Source organism: Biomphalaria glabrata, chromosome 15 (genome assembly GCF_947242115.1).
Source record: "Biomphalaria glabrata chromosome 15, xgBioGlab47.1, whole genome shotgun sequence".
Taxonomy (NCBI): Eukaryota; Metazoa; Mollusca; class Gastropoda; family Planorbidae; genus Biomphalaria; species Biomphalaria glabrata.
The window spans coordinates 22,172,163-22,194,719 of NC_074725.1; the positions used below are offsets into that span (position 1 = coordinate 22,172,163).

Sequence of the window (22,557 nt, forward strand, 5' to 3'; positions counted from 1 at the left end):
TTACAATTACCCATAATGCAGCACAGTAAGATAGTTCATTATTGACGGATTCTGCTATCTTGAAAATTGTAAATACAGTCTTTTCGGTCGAGGATTATATAAATATGTGATACTTTCTAGTGCTTTTTAAAATTTCTGTGGATATTACTGTTTATTCTGGCTAAAGAACACGAGTTTGTTGTTCGCAAAAGTTACGAGATATATTCTAATTTTGGATTAAATACATCATATTATTGCGGAAGCAGAGTTCAAATGAGCAGGGGTTAAAAATGGCGACTACCGCATCAGTAAATGTCAGTTTAGATGATATTGATCTATCAAGTCTTAGGGTAAGATTTACTTTTTAAAAAGATACTAAAATGAATAAATATTAAAGATTTAATCCAAGACTAAATCTAAATTCTAGATTTAGATTCGTATAGTATTTGAAATGGTCACTTTTATGGGGAACCTATCGACTCATGTCGTATTCCGCTATTCGGACGATTCGGTATTGTCTCAGTCTCACTACTCTCACTCAAGAGTCAGACCGACTCAAAATCAAGTCTCTCACTACTCTCAAACTTGTCACTCAACATAAGACTGAAAGAGTTACTCAAGACTTCAAAGAAGTCTTGTTCAGAAGTCTCAATGAATTAATGCGAATGTCAACTCTAGACTTATTTAGTCTTTTATCTTTATCTTTATATTTATGATTTTATCTATACTTTAAAATTAAATAGCATCTCGTACTCTATACTATATAGTTAATATAGGACTATAGTCTATAGTCTCTAGACTAGAGTCTGGACTCTTAGACTTATAGACTCTGAAATCTAGACTAATCTAGAGTGACTCTAGAGACTAGACTAGTAGATCTAGAGGCCATAACCCCCTTCTCCCCCCCCCCCCTAACTAAGATAGGGATGGGATTGTCCTTTCTCAGTTCTGTACATGATATTATATTTTTTGTAACTTTTTAATAGTATCTTCTAATTAATAGTAAGTCTAGAGTCTAGAGTAGAGCTTTCTAGAATAATCTAGATCTAGCTAAATAATTACTAAATCTATCCAGAGTCTAGATCTCCTTGACTAACTTTCTAAGCTTTGTACTTAATTAATTAAAAATATATTATAATTCCTCTTTTTTTTTGTCTTATAATAAAAATCCCTAAGTAAGTAAGAGATTTTTATTATCAATGATGGAAGCATTTTCAAGTCTTACAATCACAGATCATTACTTTTTTTTTTAGATGACATGAATAGATTCTAGGTCTAGAACTAGAATGTAATGTATGCTTGCTCTTGAATTTAGGTCTAGCGACTCTACTAACTACTATCTAATGATAATCTAATGTCTATCTACATCTAGTGAGTCCAGCTTCTAGATCTATGGTCAAACTTGTTTCATTTGCTCTTTGGCAATAAATTTTAAAAGATGGCTGCCTGATTGTTGGTATGCACTAAGCACTGGTTCGAAGCCTGCTTGTTGCTATCATCTGCCATCTTGCTGGAGGTCTGGGTTTGAATGTAATAATCATGAATGAACATCTATAAAACAACCTTGAAATGTTTCTTTATTACATTCAAAATTTCAAATTATTTTTTTGTCATTTTGACTCAATCCTTTTTAATGCTCTATTGGCACTTAGAAAATACAATTTCTTAACGATTTTTAGCACATGAAACAAGAATGTATTTCTCTTTTAACATCTGAGCATTTTAGAAGGTTATGTTTAATTTTGTATATTTATTAATTATGCTGGTAATCCAATGTGTATATTATGTTTAAAAGGCTTTGAGGAATTAACTTTCATATATCTTTGAGTTGATATGGCATGATTTAAATATCCTAATGCCCTAAGAACTACTCTAGTGTTTAATGATACTACTCAATATTATGTGTTTGGGAAAATTTATAGGTTACTAATTTTGAAAATAGTTTCTTGTTCAGCTTTTTATCTCCCCCCTTCACTGCAGTTTACGGTACTCTTTTATTTAGTAAGACTTGAAAATGCTTCTTGAATAATTGAAAAATGGTGATTGTTCTTTTCTTAATTATTTTTTTTTTGTCTAACCAAATCCAGATTTCTAGAGCCTTAGTTTTTTTTTTTCGAACAAAAAATAATTCATTATGTGATCTTACTACCTGTAGAAGATTTTTATATTAAATCAAAACCATTTTCATGCTGTGAGCCTTCTATAAGCGTGAAAGTAGCGCTATAAAAAAGCTATATATAATTTAGATTGATAAATTTTTTTCTTCTCAGCTACAGTAATAATTGTTAATAAAAAGTATTATTAAATCGGACTAGGTAGGGATTAATTCATCATGTAATTAAACTTAAAATTAATCTATTAATTTTGTTAATCAATGAAATAAAATTAAAATTTGCATTTATTTAGATTGTTGCTATAAAGCCTTTCTGAATAACTATAGCATTATCCTCCTAATGATTGTAATTTCAGGACCCTGCTGGTATATTTGACTTGATTGAAGTTGTAGGAAATGGGACCTATGGACAAGTATATAAGGTTGGTATACTATGGACACACATGTTTGTCTTGCGTTTATGTTTAAACATGTTTAACTTCACTCAGTAGTTGACATTAAATTTTCAGCAACAAGGGAACAGCCAACTTATAAAGTCTTAGTGAAAAGTTATTTGTTGTTGAATCCCATTTTCTTTACATACACACAAGAGCTTGGTGAACTCAGCACTGCACAGTTTAAACATTTCATCAGCTAAGCACCACCTCTATCCATTATTTCTTGTAAAGTTGATAAGGGGTGAGAGCTTGGTGTGTTTGTGATATTTCTAGACACTACTGTTCTTCTTGTTCATTGCTTCTTAATTTGTTTACTCACTCCAAGAACTGTGCACCCACTTTGTTGGCTTTCATTCTCATCTCCTATGTATATATGTGGATTCATGTGACCTGGGTATAGTACAAGCACAGATACAACTGAACTCTCTGAGAGGAATGTGCAGTTATTGTGCTACAATTTATTTGCCAGATAGAACTCTATTTCTTGTGTGGTAAATAGTTGAGATGAAAAGACATATGTACTGATTTCAAAATCCACACCAAGGTTCTAAATAGCGGCTCACTTTAAACATTTACAACATAGTTCCACTTTTATCTAGATACATTTGTTATAGTTTGACAGATGTTTTCAAAAAGGGATGAATAAGTTAATAAATTAAATGCAGTTTATCATTGTAAGTATAACACTCAGTGATTTACTGACTGAACAGATGCCCAGTTAAGCTTAGAGACAACAGTGCCCTGTTATTGGATAGATTAACTTCCATTGTTGACATGCTGATTGACTGGACTTTGACACTGGATATGAATGCCTACTGATTGAATGATAAGAATGAGCCACAAGATGCTGTGTTGGGTGGGTGTAGGACAAAACTTATTATTTCTGTAATCATTTCAGATTTCTCAAATGGGACTCTTGTCTTTTAATAATCAATGCTTTAAATATTCGCTATCACCTTTTAAAATTATGTTTTGGAGAGATCTATTTTATTCATAGCATAAACATCTTTTATGCTTTTGTGTCTAGTAAAATTTAGGAGTTTAGATGTTTTGAAAAATTAAAATATTTTATGCATCTATAAGAATCATATAATTTGGTTTCTCTTTTACAAAATTGGTTCTAAAGTCTTACAATATTCACTACCGTCATTATTAAAATCTATATAAAATACACTTCTATAGGTTTTTTGCTTCCGCGCTATATTGTAGCATTAAATATTTTATGTTGCATAGATATCTAAATTGTGATCGTTGTCTACTTTGTATTTTGCGCACTCCATTTTTATATTTTAATGTATTGTCCTACGCATTGAGAGAAAAAATGCGTATTTCATTTGACAAGTATTCTTGGGGGTCATTGGAGATAGATATTTTGTACGATTACAAGAGTCATGTAGACTGTCCTTTTTTTTCCCCCTTGATCAAAGCTGAGTCACCGTGTGTTTGGGTGGAAAGTGATCCGGCGCATTCCATGTCAGCTACACCTGGTTGTCTTTCTTTACAACTGCTACTAGAAATGACCTTTTTTTTTTTTTTCTTTGCTGTTTTTTGTTGTCTTGGGGCATAGCATATTGGAAACAAGAGAATAGATGGAGGGCCGTGTCTCCACTTTCTGGCCAGCAGATGGGGATTGTAATTGAAAAAAAAACAACAACAAAACAAACAAACTAGCCCATCCAAAATTTTCTTTTTGTTTCCTATCCTGCCTATGTCATGTCCAAACCAAGTCTTTGAAATGACAAAGAAAAATAACAGTCACGACGTTTCTCACACCAACAATGTTTCACGGATTGATGCTTTTGACGATCAATGTAACATGACAGCGTAAGCCTGTGTGTTAGTAAGGCAGGTCTTGTGCTTTTAAAAGAGCAAAGAACAAAACAAAGTTAGCTGCTTACTTTTTGTTCTTTGCTAAACTACTGGTATAGCTATCAACAAATATGTGATTAAGCCAAGAATTTTATTACAACCAGTGATAGTCTACCCAGTGAGATTATGTAGTAGGCTGTCAGTTTAAGATATTAGAGCCATTGAAAGGCAGTTCTAACTCGTGTGGCGTTGCTGTTCGCGGCTGCTTTTTAACATTTCGACATCATCGTCATACTTAGAGATTGAACACTGCTGGGGTTCATTATGCTGTTCATAATAAATTCAGACCTATTGAAATAGCCGAATTCTCTGAAGGAAGAATTGGTAAGGGGTGTGTGCAAAAAAGGGGAGGGGAGAGAATCGTTCTCTTCATGGAGATACCTGAGCTGCATTATTCATAAGTGTTGTAGCTTTTGCAGCAGCCAAACGCTCTTAGATGGCTGTCGTGGAGCTGTTGTTAAAATGGAAGCGTTATTGTGTTATGAAAAGGTTCTCTCTATTTATAATGATGACGCCATACTCTTTGATATTCTCCGGGCTGGGAAGGGGAGGATGTGACAGCTAACCTTTACCCCGACTGCTTTCTTTCCAGGCCGCCGTCACACACTGTACATATTTACATTGCAAGTGATTGTTGTCTGTGTTTGTGCGTGTGGTAGACTGTGCTTGCTGACAGCACACCTTGTCATGTCTATATGTTCACTGTACGCCTATATGTGTTTAGTGTTTTTTTTAAACCTTTGAAGTAGGCAATATCAATATACTTTGTGTTTCTGTTAAAACCACACACCGGCTTTGATACTACACCGTCCACCTAAACATTGGTGTCGTTATCTAACAGCTTTTGAAAAGGGAAGGCTACTTCTGATTCAGTAGCACTTTTTTTTTTTAAGACTCTGAAACTCTAGTCTAGATTACACAGACTTGATGTTTGTAAACCAAGGGCAGTGGTACTCGACGTTTAAGTGCTTGTCTCACCGGTGTCCAGGGCGGTTTTTAAGGGGGGGGGGGGCGAAACGTGATTATATGCATGCCATTTTTTTTCGTTCATGCGAGTTATTTTTTAATTCATTAAAAAAAAAACTATATCATATATTTGTTCAAAATCCTTATCTTATATATTCTAGCTGAATGCTTGGTATGCTTACAAGCTTACAAGATCACGATGTTCAGAGTATATTGAGCATAAGAAAGTTATATAGTTTTTGGAAAGTAAATGTGTTATCCCACAGCACATTAAAAAAGAAATAAACAACCTTCTCATTAAATCTCATGTACAGTTCTACAAGACCAGATATGTGAAGAATGGCAAGAGAATGAAATTGATAAATAATGAGATCATGTGCATTTTAAAATTTTATTCTAAATTTCGATTATATGTTTGGAGATCAGATATTATAAATTTCAGGTTAATCTTAGGAAATTCTGCCGGCCGACCCAATTTCTTTTTTAACTGAACATATCTGTTTACTTATTTGGAGCTAAAATATCAAACACTAGTTGGGCTCTGATTTAAACAAACGTGTAGTCAGTTATTGGTATTTGAAAAAAAAAAATTAAATGAATCAAAGTTATTGGCATAAAGCGTCTACTGCTTACTTGGACAAAAAAAATCTTCTGTTATAAGTATTTCATAAACGACTTCCTTTTATACTTAGGAGTTTCTTTTTTTTTTCTCGAAAGATTATTGGCTATAGATATTACATGATATTTAACTCTGCTTGTAAGATATTGTTTTTCTAATTCCTTAATAGTAAAAAAGTTACAACTCTTAATGAGTTTTTATCATTTTATAACGCTTGAAGTAAAAAAAAAAAAGTTTTACCTTTAATTAAAATTTGCTTTGTTTTGTGCGTGGTAGTCGAAGTGAAGACAGGGATTTTGAGCTTTTAGATATTTAGTGCGGTTTCATCCACCTTTAATGGGTACCTTAAAAAAAAGAACAAACGTTTCGCACCCCCCTCCTTTTTCTTTTTTTTCAGTCTGTTGGGTCTGAGTAGCGCTTTAAGATCTTACAGTTGATTCAGGAAGGTTTGTTTTTAAGAATGTAATGTAAAGAGAAGAAACTTACAGACATACAAATATGTATTACACGATTTACCCCCCCCCCTTTTTTTTTTTTACATACATATTTATATGTTTGGAATCCAAATGTACGTACTTTCGTTCTGAGCTTCTGAAATTCTTGTTCTTGGCGTCTACACGGGGCACTTTTTTTCTCATGGTAGAATAGCGCAAGTGGAATGGGCCATAACGCATGTCAAATTAAGTCTTCCAATGAAGAAGGCAGCACTGACAAATACTATTATGTAAATGACACAGAGGTACATCAAGCGCATGAATGTCAGTAATAGCGGTAATCGTCGTGATATATCTTCGCGGTTAAGTAAGACGTTTTGTAGTAAACTTGTCAGGAAGTCGTGAGGACCTCGCGCATCGAGAAACACCACCTTACGCCCTTATTGACTGTCGGCTTTAGAAACAAGATGAGCTTTACATAATCTGGCCCATAGACTGTCAAGTACTTAATGAAAACGTTTCTGTGCATGGCCCCTTTCCTTTTTGATTTTTTTAACATGGAGTATGCCAATTACAAAAGTTGGCAAAGGGGTCCTCATAACTTTCTCTGCAAAGTCAGTTGCAATTGTTTCCTGTTAGCTTATTTGACGCCAGTGTTTCAAATAGATTAGACGATGAGTTTGTATGTTACAATATTTGTAACATAATGTGTGCTGAAGACTGCCACGCGATAGCCGTTTACAAAGCTTATATTAACTCACTCTGTCTGGTAAATAGTTGGAACATGTTTTTTCACCCATTTTCGAAGTAAATTAAAACTTTGCACAACTATTCATTAAGCCTGAAAAATTAAACAATTTGTTAATTAATTGTTGGTGATTAATTGTTTAGTTTGATTTCAAAATAAGGGGAATAAATGCTGCTTAATGAGAGATGTGTGTATATATATATATATATATATATATATATATATATATATATATATGGATTTAGTCCCTTTATTATGTTTTGACAGGTTTTTTCTCCCACCTCCCATTCTCGGATCCAGTTGAAATTTTGCATAATTATTCATAGTTGATAAAAAATACACGAATCAATCCAAAAGAATAACCAATTAGTTAATCATTTCGTACTATTTAATAAATTTTGTTTTATATTAAGCAGAAAGCGAGATAAAACCCGTAATTTTCAGATAAATGGCAATACTTAGTGTTTCCTTCCCTTACATTAGCTTTGTTTTTTAAAGTATTCTCTTTTTTATTCTTTTTTTTTTCTTCATGCAAATACAACTTGAAGCATTTTTCATTTTCTTCATTTTGCTGGAATTTAATTTCATGTGTAAGTTTTAGTTTGTTTAGAAAGTCCTTTGTAAGTATGGAGTTAATGGCGGAAAAAAACCGTAGGTTCTCTTGACATAACTGTATACTATGGCGGCCAAAAGTTTTGTTGCTGTTTCTTTCATTTCACTTCAATTGAAAAGGGCTTCAACTAATGACGGTTGAACTGTAATGCCTGGAGATGAAACAAATTCAACCTGTCGCCCACCTCATTCTATGTGTGGGTGGGTGTGTCTGTCGCGGGATGTAATCAGGGAACTTAGCTGGTCGCGCGACCCACGAAAGTTCAGCTGGACCCGGACTCAGGGATATGCTAACCTATGTTGGCATGTTGACTTAAAATGGAAGGAGGGAAGGCTTGATTGGGGGGGGGGGGTCAACTCACCCCACTGTCAGTGTAAGTTGTCGGTAGCTGCACAGTGGTGACATGCTCCTGTGTGTCTTGACCTGTTCTCTCTCACCTCTATCTTTTGTTTGATCCTGTGCATTTGCACTTACAAACCTGAACACGCCGTACTCTCTAGACGCTGAAACTTGCACAGCTACATAGAGATCTTTTTTTTTTCCATCCCAACACGTTTTTCATCAATAGATCTGCCTGGGCGTTATGAGATGGGCTCAGTATTGCTATATACCAACTCCAAAATGTGTTCCCTTAAGCTGATTGGGATACATTATCATTGCTTATTTACATTTATATAAATCTGTACAAATAAAAGGCGACGAATGCTAAGGGAATACACATTTGGTAATGGGTTAGCTAAGTTCATTGTTTTAATCACACGCCTTATTTAAGATAATAATATGGTAAATTAGTAAAGTAAAGTTCTCCTTTCAGACCTTGTGGTCTGATGTAAAGGTCATCTGTTTCTGTGGCCTAGGGTTAACAAGGATGTTATGTGTAAACACAACGACCAACCGCCTTTACTTTTCTGCAACTAGTGTCAGGTACCCATTAGAGCTGGGTGGACTCAGAGGCACCCAAAGATCCCGAAATTGAAAATCCGTCTTCACCAGGATTCGAACCCGGGATCTCCGGTTCACAAGCCAAGCGCTTTAGCGCTCAGCAACCCCGCCTCCTATATGGTAAAAAAAGCACAACATGTACGTCATTGGTCTTTTCCCTGCGTTTTTTTTTTTAATTCTCGACGCACAGTTGAAATTAGATTATTCCATTGCGCATGATGTCAGTCAGCTTCTGTCTAAAATTGTTTAGCTCCAGCCGGAATAACCCGCCCAGTGTGCAGCCGACCAGCCCGGGTTAACATAGGTCTCACCAGCCACACGAGAATGCACAAGCCCCCAATGCAAAGCCCTCAGTCCCCTGGATGACAAAGTGGTCATCATCGAACCACGATGGACGAACTATATATAATATAAAATTGTTTAATTAAAACTAAGTTGTTTCAGGGCGCCGGTGAGCACACTTTTGGAAACTGTTTTTGTAGATGCTGAATATTTGTCTAAAACCTCAAAATGATACATGTCAATGTTGTTCAAGATGTCACAACCGCCGTATGGGTACACTGCATTGTTCGATCTTTAGTGACTTCACTAGATGTTAGCGGAGGCACGACATGGCCTAAATTGTGCCGATGTGCCTAAAATCAAAATCAAATCAAATCTAGATGTTAGCGTGTGTGTGTGTGTGGTGGGAAACGACGTTGTTTGTAGTTGATGCGCCGCGGGTAGTTTGGAGTCAGCGTTGCATTTGTTTATAGGTTTCCAATGTCTAACTCTGCTCTGGTGCCATAGAAAAAGTCACGTGTTTGGTACCGTGGTGTCAGTTTGATCTCATTGTGAAAAATAGGCTACATGGCAACATGTTATTATATTTTTTTTAATAATACGAAATGATAATGTGTTCCAGTGATGCCCAAAATACGGCCCGCGGGCCACATCCGGCCCTCGACGTTATTCTATCCGGCCCGCCGAAACGTCGCCACAAAGTGTAAGGTCAATGGACTGGTACCAATAATAAGCCAACATATTAGTTTTACAAAGAAAGGGTGGCTCTTTTCAAAGAACATAACATTAAACAGCTTTATGAGACCTAATGCAGAAATAAATAAGGCGGCATTTTTTGTTTTCACATGAGATGCGATTGTTTGATTACACCTAGAGTGGAGGATTGATAAGAATATTTACGACAAAGATTAGTAAGGCTAGCTACTGAGTTACATTGAAGACATTAAACCATTTTTCGACTCCAAATGCATAAAAATGCTTGGAAGAAATGAGTCATGAAAAGAAGAATGCTTTTAAAGCTGTCAAACTTTCTTAATACAATACCAAGGCGAGTGAAAGATATGGGTAAATATTTTTATTCAAAACTAACAGACAAACCAGATTCCAATTTTGTTAAATTGCCGCTGACGAGTCTACTGAAATATCTGATACCGGTCAAAATTTTGGTATTTATTCGAGGTACAAACAGCAGTTTTGAAATCAGAGAAGTTAGTAGCTATGAGGAGCATGCATGGGACCACAAAAAAAGTTTCAACTATAACACAGGATCTTTCTCTTCCTTAAGAGGAATTAGTGTTAGTGACTAGTGATGGTGCCATTAGTATGGTTGACAGCAAGAGTTGTCGTGTCAAATGGAAACGAGCCTCTATGGCTTCATTTAATTATTCACCAACAAAATCTATGTGGCAATAAAAAAAGGTGTTCAGTCTGGACAATGTGATAATGATCGTGTTCAGATTTAACAATGGTAGTCGTTTCAAAAATCCATCTGCGGCCAATGTGTCAAGAGCTACAACTGGAACTGACTTAGCCAACAATCCCTGCAAATTTCAAGTGATGTTGCTTGCATAACGTGTTCCCCATCTTTGAAAACAAGCGTTAAGGATGGTCACAATAGTTACAAGCACATATTTGTGAGGGAAAACCTTTTCAGTGATGAATTTTGCGATACCCTCGCTACGTCATCGTCTCAAGGACGAACATCTAGAATTCTAGATCCAGTGCTGTCTCATCTATTCAGTCAAATGTTTAAAAGTTTGTTTAGGAAATACTTCTCATGAAGTAATGTAACTACTAGATTCAAGGGTTTCTACTGCATTTTTTAAATTGCTTTTTCGTGTTTTTAATACCTTTTTTGTTGATGTGGCCCGCGACACAAGTGTCGGAAATTAAAATGGCCCGTCGGCCGAGTAAGGCTGAGCATCACTGTGTTACACCATTCGAATAAATACTGCACCATGTTTCATAATCGAATTTTCCAGTATCTGTATCAGACCTTTTTTGGGGAATGCATGGTGTATTGCATTACTACTCTCTTGTTCATGTTTGGAAAAATGAAATAGAGCGTGTCATCGTTTGTATGATCAGTCATCAAAGGCGTATAGAACTGTTCCTTCTGCTGCATTCCTCAAAAAGTTCGGTGGAATGCAGGCTTTGTTCTTCTTCATCGTGCCAACTTTCATCCCATAGAGGCATAGACGGTAATAAGGGGTCAATATGACCCTAAGCGAAAGTAAACCTAAATAGTAAAAAACCGTCTAACGTACTTAGGAAGGCCTAACGAATAATACTGTCAGGCGAGGTCACTAATCATGATAGAAAAAATGGTTCAAAGAGGGCTGGGGTCACATTGACCCCATGGTTCCAGAGCAGGGTTAAGACAAATGCGATTCAGACTGATGTTTCACTGCCTGGGATGAAGGGTCAGTGGAATTTATATCGTTTAAAAACAAGAGTGAAATAGTTCTCGCACCCCCAGTACAACGTAATAATACGCTTATTATGATCGGTTTTAAAACATGTCAGCATTTCATTTCATTCCAAGATGATCCAACCCTGAACTATTTATACACAAAAAGAAGATCCCTGTCGTGAAAACTAAAAAAATTTGTAGGCCTCACCTTAGATTCCAAATTTAATTTTCTCCCCCACATTAAGGAACTTAAGAAGAAATGCCAAAAGTCATTAAACATACTTAGAGTACTCAGCCATACGGACGATACCTTGCTGCTTCTTTATCGGAGATCTAATTCGATCCAAGCTAGACTACGGATCCATAATATATGGAGCAGCAAGGAAGTCGTGCCTAAAAATACTGGAACCATTACAAAATGCTGCCCTGCGTCTCTGTCTCGGCGCGTTTCGTACATCACCTATCCCAAGTCTCCATGTGGAGGCTGGAGAACTCCCCATGGATATAAGAATGAAAAAGCTTGCAATGCAGTATATAGTCAAGCTAAAATCCAACCCCACGAACCCTGCTTTCGACTCCATATTTAACCCCACAGAGGTAGAATTATACAATCGAAGGCCTAACGTCATACAGCCTTTGGGCCTTCGAATGAGAGAACCCATCCAAAATTTAACCCCACCCATTGACCAAATCTCTAAAATAGAAACCCCTCAGAATCCTCCTTGGCTAATAAATAAACCCAAATTAAATTTATCCCTCCTTAATTTCAAAAAAGAAAATACAGACCCAAGCATACTACAAGTCCACTTTAGGGAACTGCAGTAGAGCTACGGAGATTGTGGCACCATCTACACAGACGGATCCAAAATAGATGGAAAGGTCGCGTGTGCCTGCTCCTTTCGGAACAAAACAATCTCCCGTAGACTCCCCGATGGCTGCTCCATCTTTACGGCCAAATTGCATGCAATATCGCTTGCACTTATGGCCGTTAAAGCATCAGAAAGGAGGAAATTTATAATCTGCTCCGACTCCAAATCTGCATTGCAAGCTTTGGGGCGGATGAAGATTGACATCCCATTGGTACATAAGAGCCTGAAGCTGTTGGACCAAATAACAGCCGACCGTAGGGATGTCAACTTCATCTGGGTCCCCTCCCATGTTGGCATTGAGGGAAACGAAGCCGCAGACAGAGAAGCAAAGAGAGCCCTAAATCATGCGGTGTCAGGAACCCAAATTCCCTGCTCGGACCTGAGACAAAGTATTGCCTCTGCCACCTATCGAGAGTGGCAGAACCGATGGGAGGCTGAGACTCACAGTAAACTCAGGCAGATTGTGGCGGATGTCAGGTGGCGGCCCACATCTAATGGTCTGACAAGGCGTGGTAGCACGACCATGTCCAGACGTAGGATTAGCCACACCTACATCACGCACTCTTTTGTGCTGAAGAGAGAGGAACCCCCACTTGTGAGTACTGTGACTCTCGCCTCACCGTGGAACATATCCTCGTTGATTGCCCCAGATACCAGGATGTCAGGGAGAAATATTTTAGAGCCACTAACTTAAAAACACTATTTGATAATGTCGACCCTGGGAAGGTACTGGGCTTTATCCGGGAAGTGGGGCTATCTACGAAGATCTGATTTATGAATTTGTGAACATGTACTATTTACATTAGATTTTTACCAAATAATTAAATTTATACTACCTTTACTATTTTAACTGTGAATAGACCTTGATTTTAATGATATGACTGTATAGAATCTGGCCCTTGTTGATTAGAGAGAGAGAGAGTAGTCCTTAAGGGACTGCAGGCATGACATGGCCTAAATTGTGCCGATGTGCCTGAAATCAAAATCAAATCAAATCAAGATGATCCAAATGTGTTGTGTTGACAAAAAAAAAAGCGTCATTGATGTCATGCCATGTATGTCTTTAATTTAAAAACTACAAAACATCATATTTCTGCCAGGAGTGGAAACGTCGAATGAAATTGAAACCCTGAATGCTGTGAATATATTCAGCAGCTTCTAAGCATCCATTAGCTGATGTAATCAATCGGCAAGTGAGGAACAAATGACAAGTGACTCCACAGTCCCTGGCATACAAAGAAGAAGAATGAATATAGAAAAAAAAAAACCTGGTCAGATAAGCAACAATGGACTGCATTTTCTGAAAATGTCAAGTCTTAATGTGTAAATACTTTTATTGGGGAAGTAGATTTGAGAGGAGAAATGATTAAAAACAAAAGTACATCTAATAAAACATGTCACTGATTTGAATTTTTTTTTTCTGTTCAATAGTGATGGAACGCATAACTAGATCTACTGACTACTAAACTACTTACATAAATGGCATTTCAGTTAATGCCCATTTCAATCTTATAGTATTGGGTTGCTTCTCTTTTGCCCCTCCCCCGATATATACACACACGTACATACACACCGATGTCGTCATTACGAACGGTGATCACACGTGGAGTCTCGTAACTGGGCTTGGTCAGTAATGAGGGGGGGGGGGGAAAGGAGGGAGAGAAAGTGCGGATATGTAATGTACTCGCTGACGAGGCCAGCCCTGCCATCTCTTGGTTCTTTTCCTCAATAACTGGGTTCTGTGGTATGCCTAGGCTTTTTTTTTTTCTATAGTAGCTGGACTGTTATGTTTGGTATTTTGTGACAAAAAATGATGACTAATTTTTTTTTTTACGCAGTTATAAATTTTATATGAATTAAAATGCTAGTAATATCTATCATTCGCTTTTTGTTTAAAAATTCAAATCTGAAGACATTTGAAGTTTTGACATGCGCTTACATTATGCAAAGAATAAAGAAAGGAAAACTAAAATAATAATAATGAATTGGTTTGAACACACAAATGCCAATAGGCTGTATCCAATTTATTGAGCACAACATGTTCAATACTAGTTTTGAGCTCATGGTTTGAAAGTTATTGGTAGCATTCAATTTTCTTTTCCAACATCAAACTGACGAGGGTAAAAAAAAAAAAATACCCCAAATTCTGGGTGTTTTTCTAAACCCTGAGTGGCCGCTCTAGCGGTGGTACAGTTTGGGTGAGAGTGTGAAGATTTGGGAGGGCGCTTGCTAGAAAATGACGCATGTCTATGTACATTTTTTGGGTATACTGGTGTGCGTGCGCCACAAGCGCTGATGACGAATTCTTTCTTCATCGGCCTCCCCCCCCCCCCTTTTTTTTTTTCATGTAGACTGGGATGGACAATAGGACTAAAGAAATGGGTTGAGTGTTGGCGCATATGTCCAGTTTTATGCTGCTATGTATTCAACATTACATTAATTTTTTGTTCGAATCCCATTACGGACTTTCGTTTTGTCCACTAAGGATTCCAGGGCATTGTTTATTCTGCGAACATCTATTGGAAAAGTAAAAGACGGTTACTCTTTGTTGCCCTGACCTCACTGACCCCCTCTCCATCTAAACGTGACTCTCCTTGCCATGCTCTTTTGATATTTAATTTGCTTTAACTCGGGCGACGTTTGTAGCAAAAACATAATAGACTTCAAAACAAATCCCGATCGAATTCTCTTCTGACTTGAACTTTACCGCCCACTTCATAAATAGGTATATTTCTAACCAGGAATTTTCGCTTCCGTTTTTTTCCCCAGTTTATAACAACTTTTTTTTTTTTATAAAACCATTTTAGTGGTTTCATGGAGTTTAACTGATGTCATATTTTTGATGAAACCTTTTGAAGTGGCGTTAAGAATTTTTACTGTTGCCGTATTTCTCTCTGAAGTGGTTAAACGTGTTGTTATTCTTTTGTATGCATGGATATGTGTCCTTATGGTCATCAAGAAACTTTATGGTTTAGTGTAAAACAGAGTAGAGCGCAACATTAAATCTGAGTAAATCATATCCTGTTCTCCACCAGCGAATATCAGAAATCAGCACTGTTTGGGATGGCTGCCTGGTCGTTTAGTCGTCTCGATGGTCATTGGTTCAGGATGGCTGCCTGGTCGTGCGGTATAGGCGCTGGACTGTTGTTTGGTCGTCTCGGTGGTCCCTTGGTTCAGGATGGCTGCCTGGTGCGGTATGGGCGCTGGACTGTTGTTTGGTCGTCTCGGTGGTCCCTTGGTTCAGGATGGCTGCCTGGTCGTGCGGTATGGGCGCTGGACTGTTGTTTGGTTGTCTCGATGGTCACTTGGTTCATGATGGCTGCCTGGTCGTGCGGTATGGGCGCTGGACTGTTGTTTGGTCGTCTCGGTGGTCCCTTGGTTCAGGATGGCTGCCTGGTCGTGCGGTATGGGCGTTGGACTGTTGTTTGGTCGTCTCAGTGGTCCCTTGGTTCAGGATGGCTGCCTGGTCGTGCGGTATGGGCGTTGGACTGTTGTTTGGTCGTCTCGGTGGTCCCTTGGTTCAGGATGGCTGCCTGGTCTTGCGGTATGGGCGCTGGACAGTTGTTTGGTTGTCTCGATGGTCCCCGGGTACATACCATGCCCGCTGCCAGGATGAGTAAGGAAAGAAGATAGCGTGTGTGTGTTGTGAGGGATAGTAACTTGGAATTGTGTTGTTTTTCTTTAGCTGTACAAAATCTGATTTTCGATTGTTGCCTCCAGAGTCCCTGTCAAAAAGTTTGTATTGGTAACATATTGGTCTAAAGTGTAGGCCATCAGTAAATGTTAGTACCATCTCTAAAGCCATCATAATTTAGTCGGTATGAAAAAATAAAGGAAATAGGTGTGTCCTGCAAGCATTATTTAAAAAAAAGTCCTCACCATCCACCAATGCAGATTTTTGCTTGAAAGGCGGCTAAATGATAGAATAATATGGTTGAACCCTGTTTATCTGTGCCTACAGACGGGACAAGGCATTGTTGTTTGTTGTAGTTGACATCTAGATCTGGCTGTTTCCTCTGGATTGTTTTGTTTCTCATGCGAGAAGACGTGATCAAAGGAAAGGAATAGCAGCATGATATGAAAGAGGTAGGGGAGAGAGGGAAAGCGGCATAAACTTGCGATATCAGATGTAGACACATTACACTCCTATTAGTGCAGATGTGAGCTCTTTTTTTTTTTTTGTCTGGAGTTCTCGTCAGTTTGTCATTTTAAGATGGTGGCGTAACCCATGACTGCTATTTCATGCTTGTTCCATGTGTTTGTTTCAGCAGGTGTTGTGTTTGTTTTCTCTAAATTTCTCCTAAATACAAATGTAATCATAATAATAAACATTGTTAGCCTTGAGGACATTTGTTTTACAAGTGTTAGTGTGCTTTATACTTAGCAAAACCTTCCAACAATAGCTCAAGAAATGTTTGCACACACATGCACACACCTTTTTTTCTTGTGAAAGTTTTTTTTTTTTTATCTGATGTTCTATTTTCTATTTTCTCTCTGCTCTGCCCCACCCTTATAATATAGTTCATCTTCTTTCTTTCTTCCATTTTCCTTTGTTAAACTTTCTCTCAAATAAACATGTGTGTGATAATTCCTTGTCTCCCCCCTGTCTTCCCCTCTCCACCCCCCCCCCCATCCCTTTTGCTTTTCCTGTATTCTCTACAGATACGGGTAAGCTACTGTTTGTCAAGTTGTCCCCTTCCTAGCTTTTCTTGTATGAAGCCTATGTATCAAAAGTTTATTAGTGAATTATCTAAGACTAGACTCTCCTACCATTGACACCCAACCTCTTATAACCCAACGGACATGTATATTCCCAACTAGCATGTCACAAGCTGCATAAAAAAAAAGAATATCATATTGGAAACAAACAAGAAAAGAACATAGCATGGGATAAAGAAAGGAAAGATAAACAAAGGCACAACAACAGCAACACTATGGAGGATTAAGAAACATAGATATATAAACACCAGGAGAGAGAGAGGAGTTTGGAATAAAGAGTGAGAGAGAGCTCACTCACAACACATTGTGCATACCACGACCTGGTTGACCTACATTCCCATCCACTGACTTGGCCTCACCCTGACCTGTTTTAATGAAATTAATGAGCCAGTATATCTGATGTGTGTGTATGCTGCTCTGAAGGTGAGGAGAAGGGATGTGCTCACCCATCTCTCCCCCCCCCCCCCCCAACTATCACAGATACACACACACACACTTTTGTGTCTGGATCATTCCATCTGGATGTCTTCTTTCTATTGTTACATATCTGTCTGGTAGCAGATCTGCATGTCTTGCAGTTTGTGATGCAGCACACAATAAAGTCCAAGCTGATCAGCCAGAAATGAGATGATTTCATAATTTTCTTTTATCTGCTTTTTTGGCATATTCGGACTTCTATGTCAGGATATGAATAAATAAAATTATGATAATGGGTATTTATTGTAATAAATGAGCCTGATCATTCTTAATTCTTCTTTTCTGAAAAATATTATGGTTGAAGCTATTTTCTTTCTATTTTGTATACATTATTTTATAAAATAGCTCCTTGCTTCTCCAATGTGTGCTCCACTTGTTTGTAATGAAAGTCTTCTTAACCAGGCTATTTTTACAGATCCCTCAAGGCACCCATTAACATTAAGATACAACATGGAAATACAATTTGTGAACTATCTTCTCTAAAAGCTTTATGAAACTAGATGCTCATTTGCTAATATTTTAACTTGTTGAGTTGACTTAAGAATATTATATGTTGTGCTATGCCTGGTTGTGTGGTATGCCCTCTGGACTATCATCTTGATGGACTGGGTTCAAGCCACTGCCTTTCTAAGCCACCTTGCGGGTAATTTGTGCTAGGATATAATTACCTTCAACCCTGAACAAACATCTGAAACAAGTAAAACCAACAAACATGCACATTTAATATGACTAATGCTATAAAATATATAGAAAATAATATTTCCTATATAGGGATTAAAAGATTGAAAACACAAAGTCCTTTTTGTTATATTCCATTTGATTTTTTTTTACTGTTGGTCATAGAAATTTATCTGTAGCTTATCTAGTTTTGTTAACCCATACCACAATAGTAGAGCCTGATGTGATGTTAGTTAAGTTCCAACTACACTTACCCAGGACATAATGATAATTTGCTCTTAACACCAGAAACTTGTAGTGTACTTTGGCCTGGTTAAAAACCAAACTCATCCCTAAAAAAAAAGTCCTGGCCAAAAAATGGGAAGATCTTTTTTTTTAACACTGAAGAGAAAAAGTTTTACAAGATCTAGATCTGCAAGTCTTTCTAAAGGATCTTTTTCTGACAGTCTAATGAACTGCAGTAGAGCAAAGTGTATTATGTTAGAAAATAGAGTACTAGGAGTACTGCCATCTAGAGAACCATTACAAAGTATTTTATGCATTTGATGCCACAACTGCATGATGTTCCTCTTTGTACTGTAGTTTGAAATCAAATATATTTTTTAAAGTCTTAATTTTATATTGTAATAAAAACAAGTATTATTAAAAAAAGTTTTTTTTTAAAGACAATTCCTCCTTAATACAGCTGACCAACTTTTGTAAGACTGATTATTTTGTCCTAAATAACTAATGAATGATAGATGAAAAAAAAAAGGAGCATTTTTAAGGGAATGTTTAAATCTACTCAAGTGTATATAAAATTCTTAGAAGATGGTGTGCTAAATAAAAGTCTTTTTATTTTTTTAAAATCATAAATACATGTGGAAATACCAGCTGATGTGTGTGTGTTCAAGATATAGAATGTCTTGAATTCTAGACCATATTAAATTTCCACATTATTATATTTTGAAAAATTATACCTGTTAAACCAGAGTTTTTTTTGTATGTGGCCAATTAGCTAGTAGTTTTTTTTTTCTTATAGTGATACACAAAGTGTCATATTTCTAGGAAAATTGTTAGAGCCATTTTCAAGATCCATGCCCACTCAGGTTCCAGTTTCCATGAAGAGTTTGTAAGCTGAATAGAGGAATTGCTAAATATTAAAGTTCACACATTAGGTGTATATGTTTTTTTTTTTAAATAACTACATTTAAAGTTTCAAAAAAGCAAATTATTCTTCATTCTAGAGAATGATTGTAATTTGTTATTTAAGGAGTAAGAAAATTAAAAGAGAAACATTTAAAATGATTATGTGATCATCCTGAGTTCACTCACTTTGTCTAATAAAAGGTTTGTATAGGTTATTTCTCTGACACCCAATTTCAGTTCAAGCTTAAATTTTATACTATTATCTCTTTCACCTGACAACACAAGAATCAATAGAAAAAAATTTAACCAATTAGTTAATTAACTATTGATAATAAATTATTTTGTTTGGGAAAGAAATTGTACTTGACTGAAGTGGTGGTCTAATCTGATATAGTCCCCTTTATAGGTCACCGCTTTAAATTGTGATAAATAATATATGACTATACAGTCTTCTCTAGTCATAAATTTCTCACTAGCAGAGTGGTTAACATGTGTGCCTGGGGAGGCGAGAGCCACGAGTTTGAATTCAGGTCTCCCCCCACCCCCCTCCTCTTTTTTAAAAAAATTCTAAATGCCTTTAAAAACTAATTATGGTAAAATCCACCCAGATATCCCTTTCTTTCTCCCCCCACCCCACCCCATTTTCTCAACTGGTCCAGATAAGTGATAAGATAATAATTTATTGAGAAAGCTAAAAATATGGAATAGCGCTAAACAAAAACAATTGCTAAAATATTATTAGTATCTCACAGATTTATTGTTGTTGGTCTAGATCTATTACAAACTTAATTACATCCAAACTAATTGATACCATTACACTTTGTATTTATAAGCTTTGTTTTGTTTTTAAGTTGTTTGTTTTTAGGCTTTTCATGTTTTTTAAAAACATTATTAAAAGAAAAGAATGGAAGCTTGTTATTTTTGTAATATAATGTTTGGCTGCTTATTCATTGATCGAATATTAGGTATTGCACTAATGCTGGTATATCATCACTAAATAGTTTAGTAGTGTAGTCAAAAAAAGTTATCTCTCAATGTACTACCAACATGTATTGGGCCATAATTCATCCTTTTCAATTAATTGTAGCATATTTAATAACAAAGTACAATTATGTTTCTTGCCTTAAATTTGACACTGAGTGACTAACATTTATCTTTATCTTTTTAGGGCCGACATACTAAAACAGGACAGTTGGCAGCCATAAAAGTAATGACAGTAACAGAGGTATGGCTTTGTATTTATTTTATTTCTGTCTATACTGGCCAATTTCTTTGCCCTCTATTTTTCAATGACCTAGTGTCTTTAGGGGGAAAATAAATCATAGATTTCAACTTCTTCAATTAGAACCAAAAAAATGTGTATTGATACTAACAAAGGGATATCAAATGAAAAATAAAATTGAAAAGTCAAAGAATGCCACTTGTTGAAATATTCATTATATATCTATATTAATTAGAATGGTTACGCAATTATGTTTAATTATATTATTTCAAGAAGTAGGAACTGATTATTTAAAAAATATTTTGTATATTACTTGTTTCTTACATTTTGCACTATATTTTTTCAGGATGAAGAAGAAGAGATTAAATTAGAAATCAATGTTTTAAAAAAGGTATTTTTTGTGTGTGTAATTGTTATTAATTAATTTTGTTCAATTAAAAAATTCTTGACAACTTTTTCTAGCTGCCAATTCAAAGTAAAAAAAAACATTGTGCCTTTAAAAAACAGCGATTCTTTGAAACTATACTTTTTCTTCTGATTATTTAAAACAAAAATCCAAAATAGCTTTGATAAATCTAAAATTGAGCAAAAGTAATCAAAATGTATGATTTGATTAGTCAATGTTCTGTTTCCTAGGGTTAATACAATTATTTCACATAGAAAAGTGTCACAGAAATGAGCTGTTTCAAATCAATCAAAATATGAATTAAAACATGTTTAAGTCTTAATTTTTTAAAAAATGATTCACATTGTGTTTTTGTTTTGTTCTAGTATTCCAATCACAGAAATATAGCCACATACTATGGAGCCTTTATAAAAAAGGGTCCAACTGGAAAAGATGACCAATTATGGGTAAAGTATTTTTCTTTTTAGAAATGTAGATACTTTGTCATACCTCATAATATTAATGGCACTGCCTTGTTCTATACAATGTATAGACACATCAAAGTCTCTTTTTACTGACAGTATGTTTTAAGTTGCATTTCATAAATGAATTTTATTTATTAAATAGCATCAGAATAAAATTCATATAATAGTATTTTTGTTTTTTGAAAAATATTTTATATGTATGGCACTTTCTGTCTTAAGAGACCATAAATATGCCCAGATAAATCAATGGTTTTTGTGTCTTCTTGAGGTAAAATTTGGTCTAACTAAACAAGCCAATTCTGGAGTTGATTCTGATTCTGATAGGGCAGATTTATTTCTTATTTCATTCCTTTTGCTCTCAACATGGGTTGTATCGGCCCTCACATTCTGTCCCCATACTGTCCAATCTTGTGCAATTTCCTCTCACATACTTTCATTGATGCTTGTAGTCCTTAGATCTTGCTTGCAGACATCTTTGTATATTAGTCTTGGGCATCCTTTATGTCTGACTCCCTCTGCTTGCTCAGCATGAAGGATCTTTGTATGTTAGTCTTGAGCATCCTTTATGTCTGACTCCCTCTGCTAGCTCAGCATGAAGGATGTCCTTGAGACATGTTCACACACGCATATAGGATAAAGAAAGTTTGATAGTCATTGGTGTCCTAAAAAATTAAATGTTCTTTTAAATTTGCTCATTTTCAAAACTTGATCTAGGGTGTGATCATGTGACCCTTTTACCCCTCCAAAACATAAAAAAAATCTCTTGCATTCAGTTATTAAATGCTTGTTCTGTTTTTGTTCCTCTTGGCAGTTGGTGATGGAGTTTTGTGGTGCTGGATCAGTCACAGACTTAGTCAAAGGTTGGTGTCTTTGTTTTAGTTTTCTTCAAAGCCTTCTACCATACTGTATACATTTTTATGATAAACACACACAGTCATATTAAGGCTCACATAAAAAAAGAAAGAAACATTTAGTGTTAGCTAGCTAATTATACAAATCTGTGAAAGCGTTTAAAAGAAATAAAATGACAAAGAGAATGGATTAAGAAATTTGTTTGAATTATATGAAGTATTCGTTTAGTAAAATTTTCATTGCCTCATTTTTATTTCCTATTGTGATAATGTAAATTTAAAAGCTGTGTTTTCCTTTTCAATTATTATCAGATGTGTTTGGCTTTAT

At 36.0% G+C, this 22,557-nt stretch overlaps 1 protein-coding gene across 5 annotated transcripts in view; it reads left to right on the forward strand.

Moving 5' to 3' along the window:
* Positions 1-22,557, forward strand: part of LOC106066488 (misshapen-like kinase 1) — a 122,601-nt gene continuing 100,044 nt past the window's right edge. For 3 of the 5 annotated variants that reach the window (XM_056011732.1, XM_056011733.1, XM_013225531.2), the window contains exons 1-6: positions 2-329; positions 2,449-2,514; positions 20,455-20,511; positions 20,855-20,899; positions 21,280-21,360; positions 22,190-22,238. In XM_056011732.1, coding sequence (XP_055867707.1) covers positions 270-329; positions 2,449-2,514; positions 20,455-20,511; positions 20,855-20,899; positions 21,280-21,360; positions 22,190-22,238 — 358 coding nt within the window. In that variant the 5' untranslated portion in view covers positions 2-269. Of the gene's footprint in view, positions 330-2,448; positions 2,515-20,454; positions 20,512-20,854; positions 20,900-21,279; positions 21,361-22,189; positions 22,239-22,557 lie in introns of all 5 variants that reach the window. The other 2 variants (XM_056011730.1, XM_056011731.1) reach the window with 1 other exon arrangement.